Raw genomic sequence first — 19,431 nt, forward strand, 5'->3', positions numbered from 1 at the left:
AAAAGATACGAGGGCGTTATCTTCGACCTGTAGCCCGGTTGGCTGCCTGACCGGTGGTTACAGTCACAGCCTTGTTAGAGGTGGGTGCGTGCGCAGTTGACAGCCTCGATCACAGCGAGCGTCATCCGCCAAGTCCAGTAGATGAGACCCCCAATTTTACTCGTAGGGATAACTAGGTTAGAACCTGACTTCTCCTTGGCGGTGAAAGGAGACCTAGCAGCATCGGCTCAGTATGGCCAGCTTAGCCCAATCAGGTTCAGATCACTTACTGTAATTCAAAAACAATGAGACCCTCGCTATGCAATCAGAGATACTTTGACACTGCTGTCGCCTTGTTCTCTGCTCGTAAAGTCTAGCTTCAGCGGTATCGGGAGTAGATGAGACCCTGAGTAGAACCCATTATACCGTAGTCCTAGCCTTAGAACAGGTGCCACGATGGCATGTGTGGTGAGACCCTTCAGTTGATGACATCGTAGCAGAGACCCCCAAACTGTGAGGGAGAGAAGTTCCCAAAGGACCAATATATAGAGACCGTATCTTCGCAAGCTAGAGCGATGAACACACAAGCAATCGAGCACCCTTCCAGAGATATCGAACCCTCTTCATCACTATCTCGTATCATACAATGGCTCCCAACACTTCGTCTTCCATAAAGTCTACCAGCGCACGTGTCTCTGCAAGTGGAAGCGATGGAAGTTCAGCTGCTGATATCAACGCCTTTCTGGGCGGCATGCCTCGTAAGTCATCGTCTTCCTCTCAAATCACTATGAGTGTTCTGTTAATCGAGCACCCAGAGCCCACTATGGTGTTGCCTCAGAGCCCTTGGACGGTGTCGTCAGGGTCTTACACTCGCCCCGATGAATCTGTCGTGTACATCGAGCATTCACACCAGATTCGTAACACTGCGCTCAATCGAAGCGCCACCTCGAGCATGGAGGTTCTGACTGGAGGATACAAGGACCCTAGCGCACAGCATGGAGCGAAGAATGGCCAGTAGTACTGGGTTTAGAGATGTGGTACGCGACTAGACTGATGTAATTGTTTTGTCGCGTTGTTGTGTTGATGAACGGCGTTCTGAAGGAGATTGAAAGAGGAAGGGTAATGATCCAAAGCGATGATGTACCCATACCAGTCTAGTCCCAATCGAGCTCGGTGCTCACTCGACCCAATATTCTCTCCACACCTCCACCACGCTGCATCAAGTTCACGTGAATGCTAACTTTTAATAACACGTCTTCATTCGTAACAGCTTGCGTTCTCCCATCATCGCATCTCATACATTCTCAAGATCCGCGAAACCATTATGCCGCCAACAGCCCCACCTTCCTACCCCCGTCCCGACTTCCTACGCGAAGACCTAACATGGACGCCCCTCAACGGCCCATGGTCATTCCTTTTTGATGACAACGACGTTGGCTTGACCCAAGGATGGCATTTGACTTCTCTCCCGGATAAGATCACCGTGAACCCCACCAACACCAATAGCGCCGAGAACACCGAAGCGCACAGCATCACTGCCAAGATAGCCGCTGGGACTCAAGAGCTACTGCAAGGGAACTCGTTCAAAAATGAACATACTGTACATGAGAAGAGGAACATCCAGGTTCCGTACGTGTTCCAATGCCCGGCCTCCGGCATCGAGGAGGCGGGCGTACATGAGGTGCTGTGGTACGAGAGGGTCATTGCAGACCCGAGAACAATGGACGAGAAGGCTGCTGGCAACCGCGTGGTGTTAAGATTCGGAGCCGTCGACTATGAAGCCAAGATCTGGCTTAATGGGCGCTTCTTTGGTGGCCATCGCGGTGGACATGTGCCTTTTGACATCGATGTCACGGATGCTTTCACGGAAGAGAAGGCTCAACGACTCACCATCCGCGTATTTGATTCTGCGCATGATCTGACACAACCGCGAGGAAAGCAGTACTGGAAGGCTCAGCCGGAGAGCATCTTCTACACACCCAGTGGCGGTATCTGGCAAAGCGTGTGGCTCGAGTCAGTGCCTGTTGTCACGATTGGAGATGCAAGCGCGGGCACGCTATTCAAGAGCAATGACATCGAGAATGGCAAGGTAGAAGCTAGCATCAAGATCCTCGGAAGGCCTGCTGGACATGCATACAGCGTAGAGCTCGAAGCCAGTCTAGCAGGCGTCTCCGTCAGCAAAACAGAGAAGATGGCTCTTCCACGAGACTCAGACACCGTTTCTTTGAGCACCAACATGCGGCTGTCCGATTCCCAGGCTTCGCAGTTACCTGCAAGCCTTACATCCACTGCCCCACTTTCCGACGCAACAGCATGGCTGAACAACCTAGCCCTCTGGTCTCCGGAGCACCCCACACTATACGATCTGACTATCCGCCTCTATGACAACGAAGATAAGGTCATCGACCAAGTCCACACAACAACAGGAATGCGTTCTCTCCATTGGGACAATTCCACCTTCCGACTCAACAACCGTCCATACTTCCAAGCGCTCTTCCTCGACCAGGGCTACTGGCCCGAAACCTTCATGACACCCCCATCCTCCGACGCGCTCAAACTAGACATCGAGTTGACCAAGAAGATGGGATTCAACGGATGCCGCAAGCATCAAAAGGTTGAGGACCCATTATTCCATTACTGGGCCGACCGACTCGGACTGCTGGTCTGGGGTGAAATGGCAAACGCATACGCTTTCTCCGAGGCGTATGTAGAGCGCATGGATCAAGAGTGGCGGGAAGCCGTCTTGCGTGATCGCAACCACCCTTGTGTCGTTGCTTGGACGCCAGTCAATGAGTCGTGGGCGTACACCGATCTGCATACGAGCAAGCAGCAGAGAGACCACATCAGGAGCTTGTACTATGCGACCAAGGTGCTGGATTCGACGAGACCCATCAACGATAACTGTGGCTGGGAGCACGTCATCACTGACCTGACCACGTTCCACGACTACGCCGATGCGGATGAACTTACAAAGACTTGCTCGACGCTGGACGGCATTATGAAGAAGCAGTCAAACCGACCGACCTTCCTTGCACCTATTGAGAGCTTGTCGGATCCCGGGTCGAAACACACTCCTGGTGCACCCGTTATTTGCACAGAGTTTGGCGGTGTCAACATTGCGCGATCGGCTGCGGGTGAAGAGGATAGGAAGAGAGACTGGGGCTACACCACTGCTACTGATCCCAAGGATTTGCTCAAGCGCATCGAAAAGATGATGGACGGGATTGTAGACGGAGGGCATTGCTGTGGGTTCGTGTACACGCAGCTTACAGATATTGAACAAGAAGTAAACGGTGTATACACACCGGACCGGAAAGAAAAGTTAGATGCCGCTGAGGTGAGGGAAGTGGTTGAGCGCGTCATGGAGAAGTACGCGCAAATGCATAAGTAGTTGCTTGGATCAAATGAGCATGTAGACAAATGCAAACATTCACTCAAGTTGGGAGGTAGTATCTTAGTAATTTTGTTTATTCTGCGCACGTCTTTGGTGGCTTCGCATTATCATACATGAGTTCTTTTCAATCGTACATCTACCTTCAACCAGTAGCTGTTGGTATCCATCCATAGTTGACAAACACCTGCTGTCGTCATGCTGATATCTGGCAATCGCCCGACCATGGTCTCCAATGCACAATATCCGCTTCGCTATTCACAATAGTATGCACGGAGTTTGCAACCGGATCATACGACACGCGACATGCGAGCGACTGGAACCGGTAATCTCCAGGATGCGTGACTCCAAGAACGCAATAAACAGAAGGAAAAGGGTATCGTCCGTAGTGAAAACCGCATAACTCCGCCCGTCCTGCTACCAATGCATGTCAAAGCAATCATCCGCCATAACGTACACCGCTCCTCAAGTATCGCACACTCTCATCTTCAAGACGTCGTGGCTGCTGATCCTCTCGGAGCGGAATGTAGTCCTGGTTCGGCTGGACGCGCCTCTCGTACATCCTATTGTCAGGCACGTAAGCACGAGACGGATCAACAGGGTGTACATCATACTGTGCACCTCTCACTTCATGCGCATGCATTCGGTGAGACGGTCCAGAAGCATATGCATATCCACGAGGATCAGCAGGCGCAACCGGGCGTGCAGAGACATCGTAACCTCTACCACCACTAGAAGGTGGCTGGTAAGGACTGGTTGTCAGATCAATAACTTGCTCTCTAGGCGGCGGTGGCCTTGGCCCATAATTGGGCGCCATGCGCTGGCTCATGTGGAATCCTGCTTGATCATCTCCGTAAATCCGGGGGCGAGCTTCCTCACGGTATACGGGCCTTAGACGCTTGGCGTATTGCTCGGCCTGAGACTGTCTGTCATCCGCAAAAGAAGGGAGCGCTTTTCGCTTTGGCGATTGCAGCTCGTTATATGCTCTGTTCGGAATTGTGTTATGGTTTCGGGCAGGTTGCTGAGAAGTTGCAATATGTTGTGGTGATGTTAAATCGACTGTCTCAGGCTCAACAGAAGGGAGCACAACATCTTGGTCTGATGGGCGCCTTGGGTGCGCTAGTGGTCTGTCAAAGGCACTGTGACGAGGTGATGGAGGCTGAACATATCCTTCCTGTACGCGACGAGGCGCAGCGTGCAAAGGAGGGTCGTTACGTAACCTCGACGCACCACGATCTTCCTTGATGGGTTGTAGCTATGCGTGTTAGCTCAAGAAGAAGCCAAGGACTGGGATACCGTTTTCTCTCGCTCATAGAGCTTGGTTGTCGAACACTCACTTGGTATAGTTGGCCGTTGATCTCACGCACGATCGGCTGTGCGTTTCTCATACTCTGGCCAGCCTCGGCTGATCTCGCTCGCCTACAGTCGTGAGTATTAAAGTCGATGTTAGCTGTCGTGTGTACTTACGGATCGTTTGTCCTCGTTCGCACTGATTGGAAAGGCTGCTGCATAGGTGACTGGAAACGTGAGGTGCCAGATAATACAGGTGGCGGTGGAGGAGGAGCATAGCGCGGAAGGACAATGGTTCTTCTTGATGAAGGTCTCATGTTGCGGACATCCCCACTCGGGTAGTTAGCATGTAGTTCCGGCTGTAGATCGCGCGCAGTAGCACGACTAGAAACAATTTCCATGCTTTGCTCGCGCTCATCAGGCGTGGCCATGGAGCCTTCATCGCTGCTAGCTTCATCATCATCGTCAAGAACAATGACTTCACGGAAGGTTTCCTCAAGTTCGTTGCTTTGCTTTCCGTCTTCATCTCGCCACTCTTTGAGTTTCGCAAGAGAGACTTTCTCGACCTGGCCACGGGCTTCCGACCAGCCGTCAGTCTTGAGCAGCTTATCGTAGTCTGTGTATGTGTGGCGGATATGCGCGACAACTGCGAGTTGCACCCTACGAGCCAACGAAAGCTCCTTAGCATTACCTACCCGGTTAGTTCCCTCCTCAAACGCATGAGAAACAATGGCTTGTAGATCTGCCTCTGGTATCTTGGGAAACATCTCGCGAACGGCGCCGTGGATGTAACCCTTGGTCTCCTTCTCAGTGGCGGGATGCCCTCGTTGTACTTGCCGCGAAGAGTAGTCTTCAAACTCTTGGGCTATCCAGTTGGTTCTGTCACCTTCTTTGTCCTTCCGCAGGCCGCGTCTCTCATCGTAGAGATATCCGAACTTGTTGCAGGCAAGTTCGATGATGGTGAGAGGAAAGTGGTGTCCGACTCGGTGGACGTGGTGGGATAGCTTCTCGGGATCGGAGTGGGTTTTGTTCTTCGGCTTGGCCTGCGACGCTGTCAGTGGATGACCTGTTGGCTTGGGAAGGACCGGATGCTCACAGAGACGATGTGTACGTCAAGGTTGCGCTGTCGACACTGCTCTTTGCACCATTCTGTGAATTCGGGGTGTCCAGCTGGGATGAAACCGAAGCCAGTGGGGGCGTTCGACGCATATGTCAGCTATTCTACAGTCAGTGGTGTTATATGACGATGAAATCGCGTCGCCGACGGACAATGGAATGTAGCTTCTTCTTCTCTTGGGTTACCGCTTCTAGCACGATCTTGTACGGCTTCTTCTTCTTGACGGCGGCTCGCGACTGATCAAGCGTACTGCCGCGCTGGGGCGGCTGTTGCGCACGCGGATGATATACTCTGGTCATGGCTCTGGTATGCAGATGATGTTCATAGATCCCACAGCGGACCAGGGCAATATGAGTCGCTACTGGATGAGTGAGCACCCTATGTGGCCTGACACGGCGTGTTCAGCGATTAATACGGTAAGCGCAGCAGTCACGATGTCGTGCAATTGTCCAGAACGAATCCGGATTGCGTATCTACAAGCCCCGGTCGATGCAAAGGCACAGGCGGGGTGTTGGGTGGTACGTGTTGTGGTGTTGAGGAGTTGGCGAGGTTGGCACTGGGAGCGCAGGTGGCTGCTGCGCGCGTCGGCGTTACCTTCCGCCGACCCAGCATCCGAGGTCACAGCGTGAAGTGCTGTGCTTGGGCTCCAGAACATGTCACAGCAAGCAGTTCTTCACGCGTATAGGCACCTATATCGGCACAGTCTCAGAGCTATCCAGTTCTCGAAGCCGGCTCGATATACATTGCGCGACCGCATTCGCCTAGCCTTCCGTAAAGGCTCCGCGGCCGATTATGAACCACAGAGGATACAGAACACGCTCGAGTTCCTGCAGTATGCGACTAGACAGAACGGTCTCGAACACAAGATAGTGAAGAATCTGCTGTTCGTATGGTGGGTACAGAACCATGGAGGTCGCAATAAGCACAACCCGAAAAACGCCATGTATGTAACCAGTTCTCATCCGTCTTCAATGCCATGCAGCTGACTCTTTCAGGACGCGTGAGGACCTCGAGGTCAAGACCACCGCTTACGATACCTTCAACCATAATATCCGCATGTTGAACGAGAGCATGGGCCTATGCCTTCCAGCCATGACTGTTCGCGACCCCAGTTGAAGCGACCCCGCTATGTCGACACCATTGCTACTGTGGTGCCCACGTCATCTGCGGAATACACAAATACGAGTAGAGACCTCACATGAAGTCGTCGAGGAAGTTCTCATCGCGGTTCTCGTTGGAGTTTTGCTCCAGACTCTCCTCTGTCATGACATCGTCGTAGGCATGATCTCTCCGCCACGCAAGCTCCTTGCGCTCCTTGGCTATACGGGCCTCTTCTTTGCGCTATAAATCATCAGTCGCGAGTCGAAGTCGCGTGCGCGAACCGAAAGAGTGTGTCTGGATCAGAACACCCGTGGTAGGAGATACAGAGTGTCGGAGAGATTGCAAATGACAGGATAGATCATGAGAACGGACGTAGTTGGAAAAGGGGGTCATGCGAACATAGTACATGCAGAACAAAGCAGGATAACGAGCCTTGGGGAATGCACATACCTTGGCTTGCAGAGCACTCTGATTTCGCTTCCTTAACTCCGCCCGCCTTGCTTCTCGCTCCTCTCTTAGGTCGGGGTACTTCTCAACTTTTGTTTTGTTAAGACGGTTGACAATAGGGTTTTCTCGCTGCTCCACATGTATGCGCTTCACCTAGTATGCTATCAGTAAACCCAGCAATAAGTTGCGGTCGAGCCAAGGGACGTGACGCAAGCGTTTTGTGCCGCATGGCAATGCGCTTACCTTTCGCTGATCCTTGAACCCAACTTGACCTACAGCCATACTCCCATCTTTCTTCAGGTTGCTCCAAGGTGTATACACAATCGTAACGTTATCTTTCTTGTTGCCCTCAATACTGTTCGCCTTGGTTAGTTGCGCGCAGTCCACCAGCAACTCTTTGCTCATATTTTCCCAATCTTCGCCCTCGGGTAACCGGACGTAGATATGGGCCGAAGAGAGATTGTCGGCGTGAAACCAGACATCTTCGTCCCAGCCGTATTTGATAAGCTCTTCGTCTGTTGAGGCGATCAGTATGTGCGGTTGTAGTTGCGTGAACCACCAAGAGTACGCTGGTCGGTCAGAAATCACATACTCTCAACCTTGTCTTTGCCGACGTAGATGAAGGCCGACGGCGACACCGTGTTGGACGAGAAGTAGTACACCATCTTGCTGAGAAGAACGCTTGATCTCAAGTGTCTGGGTCAAGTAAGGTGAGAAGGTTGCCGGGATCGTGAAAATGGAAGGCACGTGTGGGGTCTAGCGGGGTATCCACAGCCCTAGGTACTTAAGGGTCCGTAGCAAAGCGTGCAACACATCACAGAAATCACAACTCGGACGTGAGCATGAGTTTCTCGAATGGTTTACTTCGCGCCTCTTGGCTATTTGTTCGGTCGTAAAGTCATACAGTATATACAGGAGATCCGGCGTCTTGCATCACCACCTACTTTGCACCTCTTTTGTTCAGAAGCGCCTCCTGACTCTCTTCCTCTTCACCAGGTGCAGCCTCCACGTCATGACTACCGGCTCCATGCTTCAAGCTGTCCATGGGATTATCCTGCCTAGCATGCTTCGCGTACTGGTCGTGGCCCTTTGCCCTTGGGTCGAAGCCCGCGTCATCCAGGTTCTTCTTCTCAATACTTGACGGTAGCTGGTCGCCAGTACCAGTTATGACTTCGCCTGTTTGTCCGCGGTCGTTCACACTGCGCGGTATATCGAAAGCGTTATCCGCTGCGTGTGCAAGGTTCGTGTGAGTCCGATCTGGGTGGTCAGAGGGTGAGACCTAAATCCTAGTTAGTCATACTGTACTTCACCGAAGCACATGATACCTGGATCCGATGTCGAAACTTACCACGTTCATCTTGCCAGCATCGCCAGGAATGGTCGTGCCCTCTGCAGCCATGTCTTCTAGACGGCCTCCTTGGTGCGGGTCTGGTGCCATGAAGTCTGATCTAATTACGATTGAGAGCACTAATTTGAAGTTTGTAGATGCTGATAAACTTGGAATTGTTCAGATGGTCGAATGAAGCCGTGTGTTAGCAACAGAGTGTTTCCAGCAAGCACGCGAGCTCTCATCATAAAGCCTTGACATTACGTGTCTGAGCACCAGTGGGCCATTTGTCGTCATAATGATGGTGATGTCAAAACACCATCTTGGTGTGAAGGAATTGTGCTGTGAGGACCGACTTTCCGATGGAGCACCTGGAGGGGCAAGATGCGCCAAGGAGCTCACGTGCGGAACGCGCCGCGTGTGGGGTCCTTCCCTACACGCGACTTGAACTGCGTAAATCCACAGACTGTAAACAAACAACGAACCCCGCAACTCCAGGCTCGTCTTATCTTAAAAGAATCCAGACCTACACATTACACCGACGATGCCAGCCGCCGAGCAAACCTCAGCCGACGCCCGCCGAAAGGCCGCTCGCGAAGTCATCGACATTCTTCATGAAATCGCAACATTGCTAGTACGAAACACCGCGCCTTACTGAAGCGCTCAACATCTGACATAAGCCCCAGAACACCCACCTGGATCGGCAGCAACTGTCCTACTGCGTGTCGCTCATCGAGAACGGCGCGAACCCGGAGGCATTAGCGGTACGTAGCTCTGCGGCACAGCAAGGTGTAACAGCAGATCGCCTCGCGCGCGGTTCGCACTGTCGCTTTGAAGTGGAGGCTTTTTTGGCCCGAGTACTAAACATACTGACTGTGCCACAGAAAGTCATATTGCAGCTACGCGAGGAATACCCAACGAGTTCAGTCGACGGTGACACAGAGGCCGGTGCAGCCGCGCGTTGAACCGATTAGACTCGGAGTCCGAAACTGCTCTTGTGCAGCCTTACACGGCGGTTCGGTGTGTCAGCTTGCAACTTCACATGCAAACCAACCAAAGAGCGAGAGAGGCAGGTTGACCAGTAGCGGCGGTTGTTCCTTCTTTGCCGTGAAGAGTCTGGAACGCTATCAGTACAGAATCCAACTTCCCTACAGATCGGCGTTGCTAAGCCATCGCCTACGGTTCCGCATGTACATACTTGGCATGCATCATGCAACATTGACGGAAAGCCTGGAAAGCCTAATCTCCCCTTGTACATGGAGGGGCAGTAGCGAGCAACGCGGGGCAAATCTACCAGCGAACCGGAATCTGACGCCAAGGTGTTGATATCGAAAGGTTAATGCATCGTTATCAGTACATGCCGCTTGTCTTCCCACACGTCTATGGATCAGGAAACATGTCGCGATAAGAGCTTCCCGGCTTACAACCACAGAGTTTGAGGATGGTGTGCGGAACAGCCGGGTATGCGGCCGTATCAGTGAATATTAATCTATGAGCTTCAAGCGGGATGCAAGCCATCATGTCACCGGAGTTGGCCGCTATGCAACTAGAACTGCTAGACACTGTCATTGTGATCTACCAATAAGACTACTCTGTAATCGTCTATTATGACTCTGATGATCTGTATGATGACGATAACGACAAGAGCTTGATACCGAAACGGTAACATGGGAAAGCAAGTACGGAAAGCTTGATGCTAGCAACGATAACGATCGTTTGGGGTATCATCAACGAGAGGAATGGGGTATCATCCAGTAGAAAACTCGTCGCCGCGCCAAAATGAAAGCAAAACACCACCCCATCTGCTGCCCTGAAATAGAAAAATTGTGGTATATGTCTACCTGCTGCCCCAAGTGGGCGAGCTCTGACGCTGGCGGAAGTTGCCCTTCGCGTCCGCAACCTTTTGTAGAGCCTTCTCGGCCTTGGCGTCTTGCTTATTGAGGTAACCATTGAAGATGGCAGGGAGGATACGCTTGGAGTCTGATGTTCTGTTAGTGATGACCTGAGGATATGAATAGACGTAAACTTACTGGCATGGTCGGCATCAAAGACAATGCCATCTGCGCCTCGCTCTCCTGCCACCTTGACAGCCTCCTCTAACAAGCCCCCACCAACACCCTTGCCGCGATACTTCAACTTTACAGTCCAAGCGCGTACAACGGCCTTGCCTCGCCTTCTCCTGCCACGCTTCTTCGCGGCATCATTATCGGCCCAACCCAATACCAAGGATCCGATGACGTCCTCACCCCACTTCACCACGATGAGCCTGTCATCGCCCAGCCAATCCATGTTGATATCCTCGGCCATGCCGATGTAGCCACCGGTCATCCATCGAATGAAGATGAGGAAAGTCATAGTGATGCCTCCAATGGTTGTAGCCAACATCGTTTTGTCCTCGTACCAGCGTAGCATGTACTGCGCAGCAAAAGCCACAACCACAAAGTACGCGGCTAGAGAAACTGGATGGAACAGCATGACCTTGCTGGCGACCTGGCGCTGTTGTGCCACGGAATCTGCGACCAAGCGTAAGCCTTCGATTCGGTCCTCCTCTGTCTCAGCAGTGTAGGTAGAGAGTTGCGGCAATTCATCCGTAGGCGACTTGGCCGGCGCGTTCGGTTCGGTCGACGACATGGCTTGGGATTCGGCAGGCGAAGGGTACGGATTGTACTGTGCAGGCAGCGTTGAGTAGGACAGCGATGTGGAGGGAAGTTCTTGGACGAAGTTGTTCAATCGGAACGAGGTTGGTGTGGGTAGCGGCGATGGCAGATCTGGATCAATTCTGAGGTTTGCGCTCAGCGACGTCAAGAATGCTGTTGTTGCGCGTTAGCTCGTATTCGTACCCAAAGATCTCGCGCGTCGAAGTCGCTGCATGGTTGACATCACAACCCCAGTCGCGGCAACCGAGCACACGACCATGCCCAAGAAAACCAAATAGAGCCAAACATACCAGCACTGGTCCTAAATCCCGGTAAAGACGGTATCGCAGGAATCGCCTTTTCAAAACCCGAGTAATGGTTCACGACAACTGTATCCTGACCCAGAAAGTGTTGTTGTCTTGGAAACGCATGCGGACCCGGCGGAACCTTGAGATGGCTTGGAGGAAGTTGGCGACGCATCCTTCTTATAGGCTCAATGCTTTCCGAAATTCGATTACATATACAAGCGTATGTCAAACACGTGGGCGGACCAGCCAGGAAAGGGAAGACAGAGTAATTAAATGAAGTAAGGTGCAAAGTGCGGCGGGAAATGGGTACGTCGATGTGGAAAGGTTACGAGAGGCTAGAAGCAAGAGCCAGACAACCAAAAAAATCCAGATCGCGAACAAGTGGGAAAACGTGCGTTAAAGTATTGGCTTACAAGCCAAGACACCTATAACACAGATCCTTTCAGACACACGATTTCCCGCGTTAACGGGGTCTTTCTTTCGCACGAAGCGGGTCCAACACAAACGCACAAGCCATGTCATGGTACGTTCCGCGCACTTTCTTGGTTGCGTACGTGCGGGTGGGAGCGAAGCGCAGGAGTCGAGGCGCTGCCCGGCTGCGACGACGATCTTCACAGGCCCACCCTGAGCTCACCTTTTTGACCCCCCCTGGTCCGCGGTGCTTCAGCTGCGAAGACAAGTGTATGCGATGGCTATTGGCTGGGGGCCGCAATAGAGATAAGACGCTTGAGGGCCAACAAGACTGCACACAAACGGACCTGGATCATGGGACCAATTCAACGGCCAGAGCGGTGTAGCGGGATTGGATAGGCTGCGGATCCGTTTTGGTGTGCGTCTGCATCTTTGTTGGTTTTTGATGAGAGGTGTGGTGGTTTCTATTTTTCTAGCTTGGCCTTGTACAAGCGGCTATCTGCAAAATGCAACACATGCAAGACCCGGCCCTTTATGCTGAAGCTTGTTCTTTCTAGGCTGACAAAAGCCTGGATGTGTACACCTTCGTGCATTCTGAGGGCACATTACTGCGAAGAATAAAGTGAATCTACCTAGGTATGCTGGTGTGGCTTTTCCAAGGACAACTTGGAACATCCAGATTCCTCGTACCGTGGCCTATTCCAATTCATGCAACTCTGCCTCCTACGCCTCTCATTCGCCCCAAGGCAGATCTACCTGCTACCCGCGGTTCGCTTGATACCCAAAATCTGTCATGATGACAGCCGTCACTCCATCTTCGTCATGCGAGTCCCGCGCCGGGGCTCGCTTGCGCTTACCCTGAACAACCCCTCCAACCCGTTCTCGGCCACTCATGCATCAATCTCAAACGCTTCCTTCGCGCGTCAAAGCGGACAAGCTGAGACTGCGCAAGCATGCGTCTTGTATTACCGTAGTTCGTTTCACGTTCGTTTGCCACGGCCAGCGGCTGTACATGACACCCCCTGCTTTCGATTGACGATACACAGAGACCCACTTTACTTGCTTGCGCGTTGCTGCTGGACGCCGAACGGGCGTTTGTCGACATCGAGTATCGTGACACAGGCGTGGGATGCGCATGTTGTTTACAGCAAGACTTGCTTGCTGCACGACTCTTCTCTCTGCAAAGAAAAGTGCCCACACCACCAAAATGACAAACTCCCCAATCCACTCCTGGCAAGTATGGCGACCTAGTGCGATAAGCTTTCCCCTCGTGATGAGGTCTCGAGGTATAACACCCACGCATCTCGCCAACCAACAGCCCCCAACTCCACATTTCAGCTTTCAGAAATCGGCCTAGATCGCTGCTACTAAACTCCCGCACATCGCGCATCATATTCGCGGCTCCCAGCCAACCACAGTGCGTACATTATCCTCTGGGCCCCCGGCTTGGCATAACAATGCTGCGATCTGACGTGTGTGCTCTCCACATCAGTCATCCACTCGCAGCATCAAGAAGATCACACCTGAGGCATTGCATGCATGTCTTGCGTAAACACGCGTCGCTTCTCCACCAGACAGAGTAAAGCCGTTGGATCAGGATAAAGGCTTGTTTGACATCGCAGATTGACGTGCGGAGAATCCTGCATCGAGCGAACTGAACCGTGTGCTCGTTTCGAGCAACGGGGAATGCGCAGTTTCGGGCTTGTCAGCTGCGTGGTGCTTGTTTCGAAGTGTCAGGATCGCCGCACGGTACGCCAAGCGAAGGCTGGGGAAAGTAGAAATCGGCCAGAAACAAACACTATCCCAGCATTGCGTCGGTCGGAGTTCGATGTTCGAAGTAGATGGCCTGCTTGAATGGAGCTCATCCTTCGTCATCGGTATCCGCATGTAAGCACTAGAAACAAACGTGGGGAAGGTTTGCTGATCGCGTTTTGTACATTTGTCCGTGAGGCTCGAAGTTATTTACATACGCCAAACTCCATCACACTTTTTGGCTCGTAGCTTCCATATACTGGTCTCGTCAATCTTTTGTATTGACATGACAACATTCAAGGTATTACAAAAAGGCGTACGAAACGCGTGAGAATCAAAGAGCAGAAGAACCGCCTTTCTAATCGGGCCGGAACACCTCATATCATGCGGACAGGAAGAGCCTGTAAACACCCGCCTGCTAATCGTCCAAACGCCAATATGGAAAAATAAGAATACCCTCATCGGGTTCGGGAACGACGCTCATTTCTTTTGTTGCGTGTTTGGTGCCGAGGCGACGCCTGCGCCTGGCTCGAGCGTATGGTCGTGGTTATCACATCGGAGCACCCTCCCGCCCTCTTCTTGTGTGCACACTGCACTACCAGTGACCCACTTGTCTTCGAGGATCTCATCGAGAGTCGCGCGCTTCTTAGGATCGATTTCGAGCATTCTGCCTATGATATGCCTACTCTCTCTGGGCAGCAAACGCAGAAGACGCCATGGTCCTTTGATCACTTGCGGTGGCTGCTGGCTCGTCGACGATGTTGAAGCGCGATGGTCGGCGGAATGCTCTGATGTTTGGTGTCGAGACGCAGGTTCAGATATGACTCCTGATTGACGGCGATCGTCACCTGCGCTGTGCTGAAGATCAGTGGCCGACTTGGAGGGGCCTGTGATTGATCTCGGTCCATCGTTGGGAGGGGATACAAAGAGTTTGTATGAATTGTCGGATATGCGCGGGGCTTTCCATGGGAATCGACGCAGCGTCATGCAGCAAAACATGATGGCAAGAGACCAGATGTCAGTCGGTTGCGGATCGTACTTGGAAAGGTCGTAAACTTCTGGAGCGAGGTATGGATCCGAGCCGACAATACCTGGAGGGGTTAGAATGAGCTTTACTGAAAGGCATAACAGACTTACCACTCGCAAGTACAATCTCGTCTTCGAATGGATACTTGAACACAGCAGCACTCCCGAAATCGATGATCTTCATGATTCCGTGCTCGTTGACCACGACGTTGTCAAGCTTCAGATCCCGATGTGCCAAACCCATGCTGTGGAGGTATGTCACTCCGTTCAAGATCTGTAAGGTACAGCAGGTGACCTCCTCGCGACTCATCTTTCCCGTCATGACTATGGCGAAAAGATCATAAGGTGCGTATTCCATTACCACAAAATAGGCGCCTTTCTCGTTCACCAAGTCCATGGTCTCGATGATGTTTCCATGGTGCAGCGTCGAGCCTATACAGAACTCGGCAGTCACCTTCTTGTTGTAGTCTTTCTCAGACTCGTAGGAATGACGGTTGCGGAACTGCTTGACAGCGAATGTGGTGCCATCGCTGCTTCGCTTCATGAGTCGGACTGATCCACCCGCTCCCGAGCCCAGTACTTTTCCGAACTTGCCATACTTGCTCTGAAGGCCGTGGTCGTCAGCGAATGGTACGCTCATAGCCCCGTTCGTGATCGGTGGTGTCATGGTCCCTGACTTATTCGACTTGATCTTCGCACTCTTGACCGACGGCGCAGGGGATTCTTTGCGCTTTTCCTTCTCTTTATCTTTGTCCTTGTTCTTGTGTCCAATCTTGAAGAAGCGCTTCAGTTCGGACATGGATCCATGGTGTTGTTTCCCATTTTGCGATTTGCTGTCTTCCGCATCGGAATGAGTCTTTTTCTTTCCAAATATGCTCGTTCTTTTGCTCTCTTCCTTATCAGACTCAGTTCCTTTGGAGCGGGGTAGCTGATATATAGACGATGCTGCCGAGTTGCGCCCATCGCGTCCGCCATAAATGTACCGGGCCTCGAGCGAATCCAGGTTCCTCGATTGCGCCGCGCGTTTCGAACGTGCGTAGGTATCGTCCCTGTCCCCCTGTGGTGTATATGGTCGGGAGCCAGGTGCTGGAGTCGAAGTTCCTGGCGTACGCTCTCCTCCGGATCCTGCCGGACTAGCATCCCGGGAAGCCGGATTTGAGTCACCCGTAGGGCCCATTGTGAATGCAGGCCCACGTTTTGGGTGCGGCTGGACTACGCCGGACAGATCGGACGAAGGGCGAGGTGATTGCGGTGCAGTCCTGGGAGAACCGGGAACTGGTAAGGAAGATTGGCTTTCGTTTGGACTTTGCACAGACGAGTCCATTGACGTTGGCGGAGCTTCATGCGGGGGCGAGACCTGAGGCGTCATCATGGCAGGATCGCTGGGGCGCTTCTTGTGTCCTTCTGCGTTGGCCCTCTCTTCGCGAGATGACGTGCCCGCCGGAGTCAGAGGTGGAGAGTGCATGGCGGATGCGGGTGACGATGGAATAGAAGAGCGGTGTCCTGAGTGTGCTGAAGCTGTCCGTGAGGCTGGAGATGGGGAAGGTGCCTTGTGGCTGTTAGCTTTGTGTTCAAACTGTGGGGTAGTGTATGAGGCTTGCTTACTCGTGAAGGCGGCAGTGAGACAGGCTCGAAGGAAAAGTTCTCCATACGCTTTGCCTGCATTCGTGATTTCTGGAGAGTAGACGACAGATTACGTAGGTCTTCCTCTGCCTGGGGGCTCAATGGGCCATCGGGCTGTGCCTTGTCGGTGCCCGTGAGTTCCGCAACATCTCTTACGGCCTCTTCGGGCTCAATTTCCTGGTTGACCTCACTGAAGCGGACGGATTGCGCAGGCGGTGTCGACGTCATCGTGTGCGAAGTTTGGGAGTGTGGGTGTGAGTGTGAGGTGAATGTTCTGTCAGAGAGGGTCAGCTCCTCTAGTCCAGGCCATGACGAAATCCGCAGATGTCTAAGTAGGTCGAACAGCTCTAGCTTACTTGGGTGGGTTCGTGATGCGCGTCGCCCAGAGATGCGTCCCAGCGCCCGTGCAGCCGAGAATCTAGGGTCCAAATATGCGCGCGGAGCAGCCGGATAAGATGATGATAGCGATGCGTGCAGTGGTAAGGGCGGCCGGGGAGGAATGCAGTGCAAGTTTCGAGTCGTGTGCCTGACTACAAAGCATCCAGAATCGTCATCGGAAGCTAGAGTGAAGAAGCCCCGCGCTAGCCGTCGATTGCGTGCAATCAATTCGTCCGTAAAACCGCGGATGCTCGGAATCTGGAAGGGGCAGCAGCCGGGGGGAGTAATCCTCTGTATATACAAGCGGGCCAAACAGCAGACTCGGCGTCGGGCGTGCAGAGCGACGAGAAATTGATATGGGAGGGGTCGACGATGGGTGCTACCTCAGAGGCACAGGGCGCGCGGGTTGCCCTATTCGTAGCAACATCGGGAAGCTACGGCTAAGCCTCACCCATGCGGCGCCGCCTCAACTCCCATGTCGACAGCGGCTTTGGCATCTTCACCACACACGCCAAAGACTCTGTCCCGTCCCGAGGTCCCTCGGATCCCAACAGCTGCACCCGTGATACCCCCACCGCACCTCAACGCCCTGCAACTGTTCCGACCATCTGCCTGTCCTGACGTCGCCATCGCTGTACCTACCTGCTCCCGGCCGTGCTCTCGTCAACGGCCTTCCCGAAAATTTCAGATCCAGACCTGTTGAACAGAACCTTTCCAGAGTTTTTTCTGCCCTCCTCCAATCAGAGCCCGTGACCGCCTTTACTTACGCACGCTGTTTGTTTTTGGAAAGTGCGTCCATCTGCCCACAACATGTTCAGCTGGGCCAAGTCAACGTGAGTGCTACCCTCGCCTTCACACGTGCCTGCGCGACCGTGGCGCAGAGTACAGGGCGTGTACAGGACGCGTACTGACAAATGTAGACTAGCCGCGGTTGCCGGCACCCAAGAGCCCGAATACGGCCCCGATGCCATCCAGCCCGTGGGCAAGAAGGGTGGTGAGCCCGCCTACACCGAGCTGGCCAAGAAGGACCTCAAGTGGGTGACGCTCGACTACACCAACGTCGAGACGCAGACCTTCTACCTCTTCACCGATGCCGGACACAAGGGCTTCCTGCAGGTCATCTACAACAACATTGCGTAAGTCATTCCGCCAGATATAGCCGATCACAGTACTCACATCTCGCAGTGGTCTACGAGTAACCGTGCAGTTCAACTGCAAGCTCTTCTACCCCAACAACGAGAAGCCTTTCCTCTGGGCAAGTGACCCCGTCTCAAACTACGGATTCGACGAGGACCAGCATTCCTTCTACGCCGACGGCGTCTCGATCGAGCTCTCGGAAGATGGCAGCGCATACACCATCAAGGCGGCGGTGAACGACAACAGCATGGTCAACGTCAAGTTCACTAGGACTGCTCCTGGCTTCATGGGTGGAAAGGACGGCACAACCAACTACGGCACCGACCCCAAGGCGCCGTGGGGCTCCATGCACCACCACTTCTGGCCGCGCTGCAGCGTCGAGGGATCCATCATCACCAAGGACGGTGAGGTTGACGTCAAGGGCCGCGGCATGTTGAGCCACGCTCTCCAGGGAATGAAGCCCCACCACGCCGGTAAGCATCTTGATACGCCTGTGAATACTCTCAACTAACAGTCATAGCTGCGCGGTGGAACTTTGTCAATTTCCAGTCGCCTTCATACTCCGCCATCCTGATGGAGTTCACCACTCCCGCCTCCTACGCGTCGACCGTCGTCCGAGTCGCCGGAATTGCCACCGACGGCAAGCTACTGTTCGCCAACACCGAAGGCGATGTGAAACACACCGAGACCAAGCAAGACGAGACCGGCTGGCCGGAGCCCACCTCGGCAAGCTACCACTGGGTGGGAAAGACCGAAGACGGCAAGGAAGTCACTGCAGACCTCGCTGGTGCTCTGGGCAAGAACATCGACCGCGTCGATGTCATGGCCGAAGTGCCGGGCTTCATCAAGACCATCGTCGCCAGCGCAGCTGGTACAAAGCCATACATCTACCAGTATGCGCCCAAGATGACCATCAAGGTCAAGGTCGGCGACGAGATCAAGGAAGAGGAGGGTACATTGTTCACTGAAGCTACATTCATCTCGTAGATATGGTCTCAAACTTGGATATAAGGACCTATGACCCCAGATACATACACTAGTATTAATGCATCAGGGCTAGCACCTGGAAACTAATGAATAACGTCTGTCCCGCACATGACCTCTGAACTGTGAATTGTGAGCTATAATGACTATTACTCTTCACACTCACCACTAAACTGTGCCGTACTCTGCTCTCAATTTCGTTGCCTGTAAGAAGCAAATGACTTGACCCCGCCATTGGACCCCACCTCCCTTCATCGACTCATCTTCCCATGCCCAGGTGACAACGCGACCGCGTCTGAACGCGTGACGTTGCGGCCCGTGCACCCGCACCACCAACACAGCCTCGTTGCCCGCTTTGCTCGAGCACAACAACATTAACGCAATATGGTCAACGAAAGGCCCGGGCAGTCAGGCGGCCCATCGCGCCCCGCACCGGCGGGCTGGCCACGGGCATCAGGATCCACAGTCTCAGCTTCACCAGTTGCTCCCAGAGGCCTAAGACCTGGACTCGGGCTGGGCAAGGG

General features: G+C 53.2%; 8 protein-coding genes across 8 annotated transcripts; 4 read left to right on the top strand and 4 right to left on the bottom strand.

Moving 5' to 3' along the window:
- Positions 1-1,303: 1,303 nt before the first annotated feature.
- On the top strand, positions 1,304-3,370 carry J4E90_005455 (uncharacterized protein; the record flags this gene model as incomplete). The annotated part of the gene is made up of 1 exon (XM_051435008.1): positions 1,304-3,370. One exon carries the CDS (start codon positions 1,304-1,306, stop codon positions 3,368-3,370), a length of 2,067 nt encoding a protein of 688 aa, XP_051291032.1.
- A 1,463-nt stretch (positions 3,371-4,833) lies between these two features.
- On the bottom strand, positions 4,834-6,076 carry J4E90_005456 (uncharacterized protein; the record flags this gene model as incomplete). Its single annotated transcript, XM_051435009.1, has 3 exons — positions 4,834-5,703; positions 5,757-5,876; positions 5,930-6,076. The coding sequence occupies 3 exons, from the start codon at positions 6,074-6,076 to the stop codon at positions 4,834-4,836; spliced, it is 1,137 nt and encodes a 378-aa protein (XP_051291033.1).
- A 354-nt stretch (positions 6,077-6,430) lies between these two features.
- On the top strand, positions 6,431-6,893 carry J4E90_005457 (uncharacterized protein; the record flags this gene model as incomplete). The annotated part of the gene is made up of 2 exons (XM_051435010.1): positions 6,431-6,720; positions 6,773-6,893. The coding sequence occupies 2 exons, from the start codon at positions 6,431-6,433 to the stop codon at positions 6,891-6,893; spliced, it is 411 nt and encodes a 136-aa protein (XP_051291034.1).
- Positions 6,894-6,971: 78 nt separating this feature from the next.
- J4E90_005458 (uncharacterized protein) lies at positions 6,972-8,763 on the bottom strand (the record flags this gene model as incomplete). Its single annotated transcript, XM_051435011.1, has 6 exons — positions 6,972-7,118; positions 7,329-7,478; positions 7,569-7,840; positions 7,918-8,006; positions 8,270-8,604; positions 8,674-8,763. 6 exons carry the CDS (start codon positions 8,761-8,763, stop codon positions 6,972-6,974), a joined length of 1,083 nt encoding a protein of 360 aa, XP_051291035.1.
- Positions 8,764-9,196: 433 nt separating this feature from the next.
- On the top strand, positions 9,197-9,617 carry J4E90_005459 (uncharacterized protein; the record flags this gene model as incomplete). The annotated part of the gene is made up of 3 exons (XM_051435012.1): positions 9,197-9,286; positions 9,339-9,416; positions 9,537-9,617. 3 exons carry the CDS (start codon positions 9,197-9,199, stop codon positions 9,615-9,617), a joined length of 249 nt encoding a protein of 82 aa, XP_051291036.1.
- An 872-nt stretch (positions 9,618-10,489) lies between these two features.
- Positions 10,490-11,768, bottom strand: J4E90_005460 (uncharacterized protein; the record flags this gene model as incomplete). The annotated part of the gene is made up of 3 exons (XM_051435013.1): positions 10,490-10,632; positions 10,683-11,462; positions 11,600-11,768. The coding sequence occupies 3 exons, from the start codon at positions 11,766-11,768 to the stop codon at positions 10,490-10,492; spliced, it is 1,092 nt and encodes a 363-aa protein (XP_051291037.1).
- A 2,471-nt stretch (positions 11,769-14,239) lies between these two features.
- On the bottom strand, positions 14,240-16,636 carry J4E90_005461 (uncharacterized protein; the record flags this gene model as incomplete). The annotated part of the gene is made up of 3 exons (XM_051435014.1): positions 14,240-14,850; positions 14,897-16,334; positions 16,391-16,636. The coding sequence occupies 3 exons, from the start codon at positions 16,634-16,636 to the stop codon at positions 14,240-14,242; spliced, it is 2,295 nt and encodes a 764-aa protein (XP_051291038.1).
- Positions 16,637-17,596: 960 nt separating this feature from the next.
- On the top strand, positions 17,597-18,910 carry SVF1 (putative cell survival pathways protein; the record flags this gene model as incomplete). The annotated part of the gene is made up of 4 exons (XM_051435015.1): positions 17,597-17,619; positions 17,707-17,922; positions 17,972-18,396; positions 18,444-18,910. 4 exons carry the CDS (start codon positions 17,597-17,599, stop codon positions 18,908-18,910), a joined length of 1,131 nt encoding a protein of 376 aa, XP_051291039.1.
- Positions 18,911-19,431: the final 521 nt, after the last annotated feature.

Source organism: Alternaria incomplexa (genome assembly GCF_024043165.1).
Source record: "Alternaria incomplexa strain BMP 0042 chromosome Unknown scaffold_7, whole genome shotgun sequence".
Taxonomy (NCBI): Eukaryota; Fungi; Ascomycota; class Dothideomycetes; order Pleosporales; family Pleosporaceae; genus Alternaria; species Alternaria incomplexa.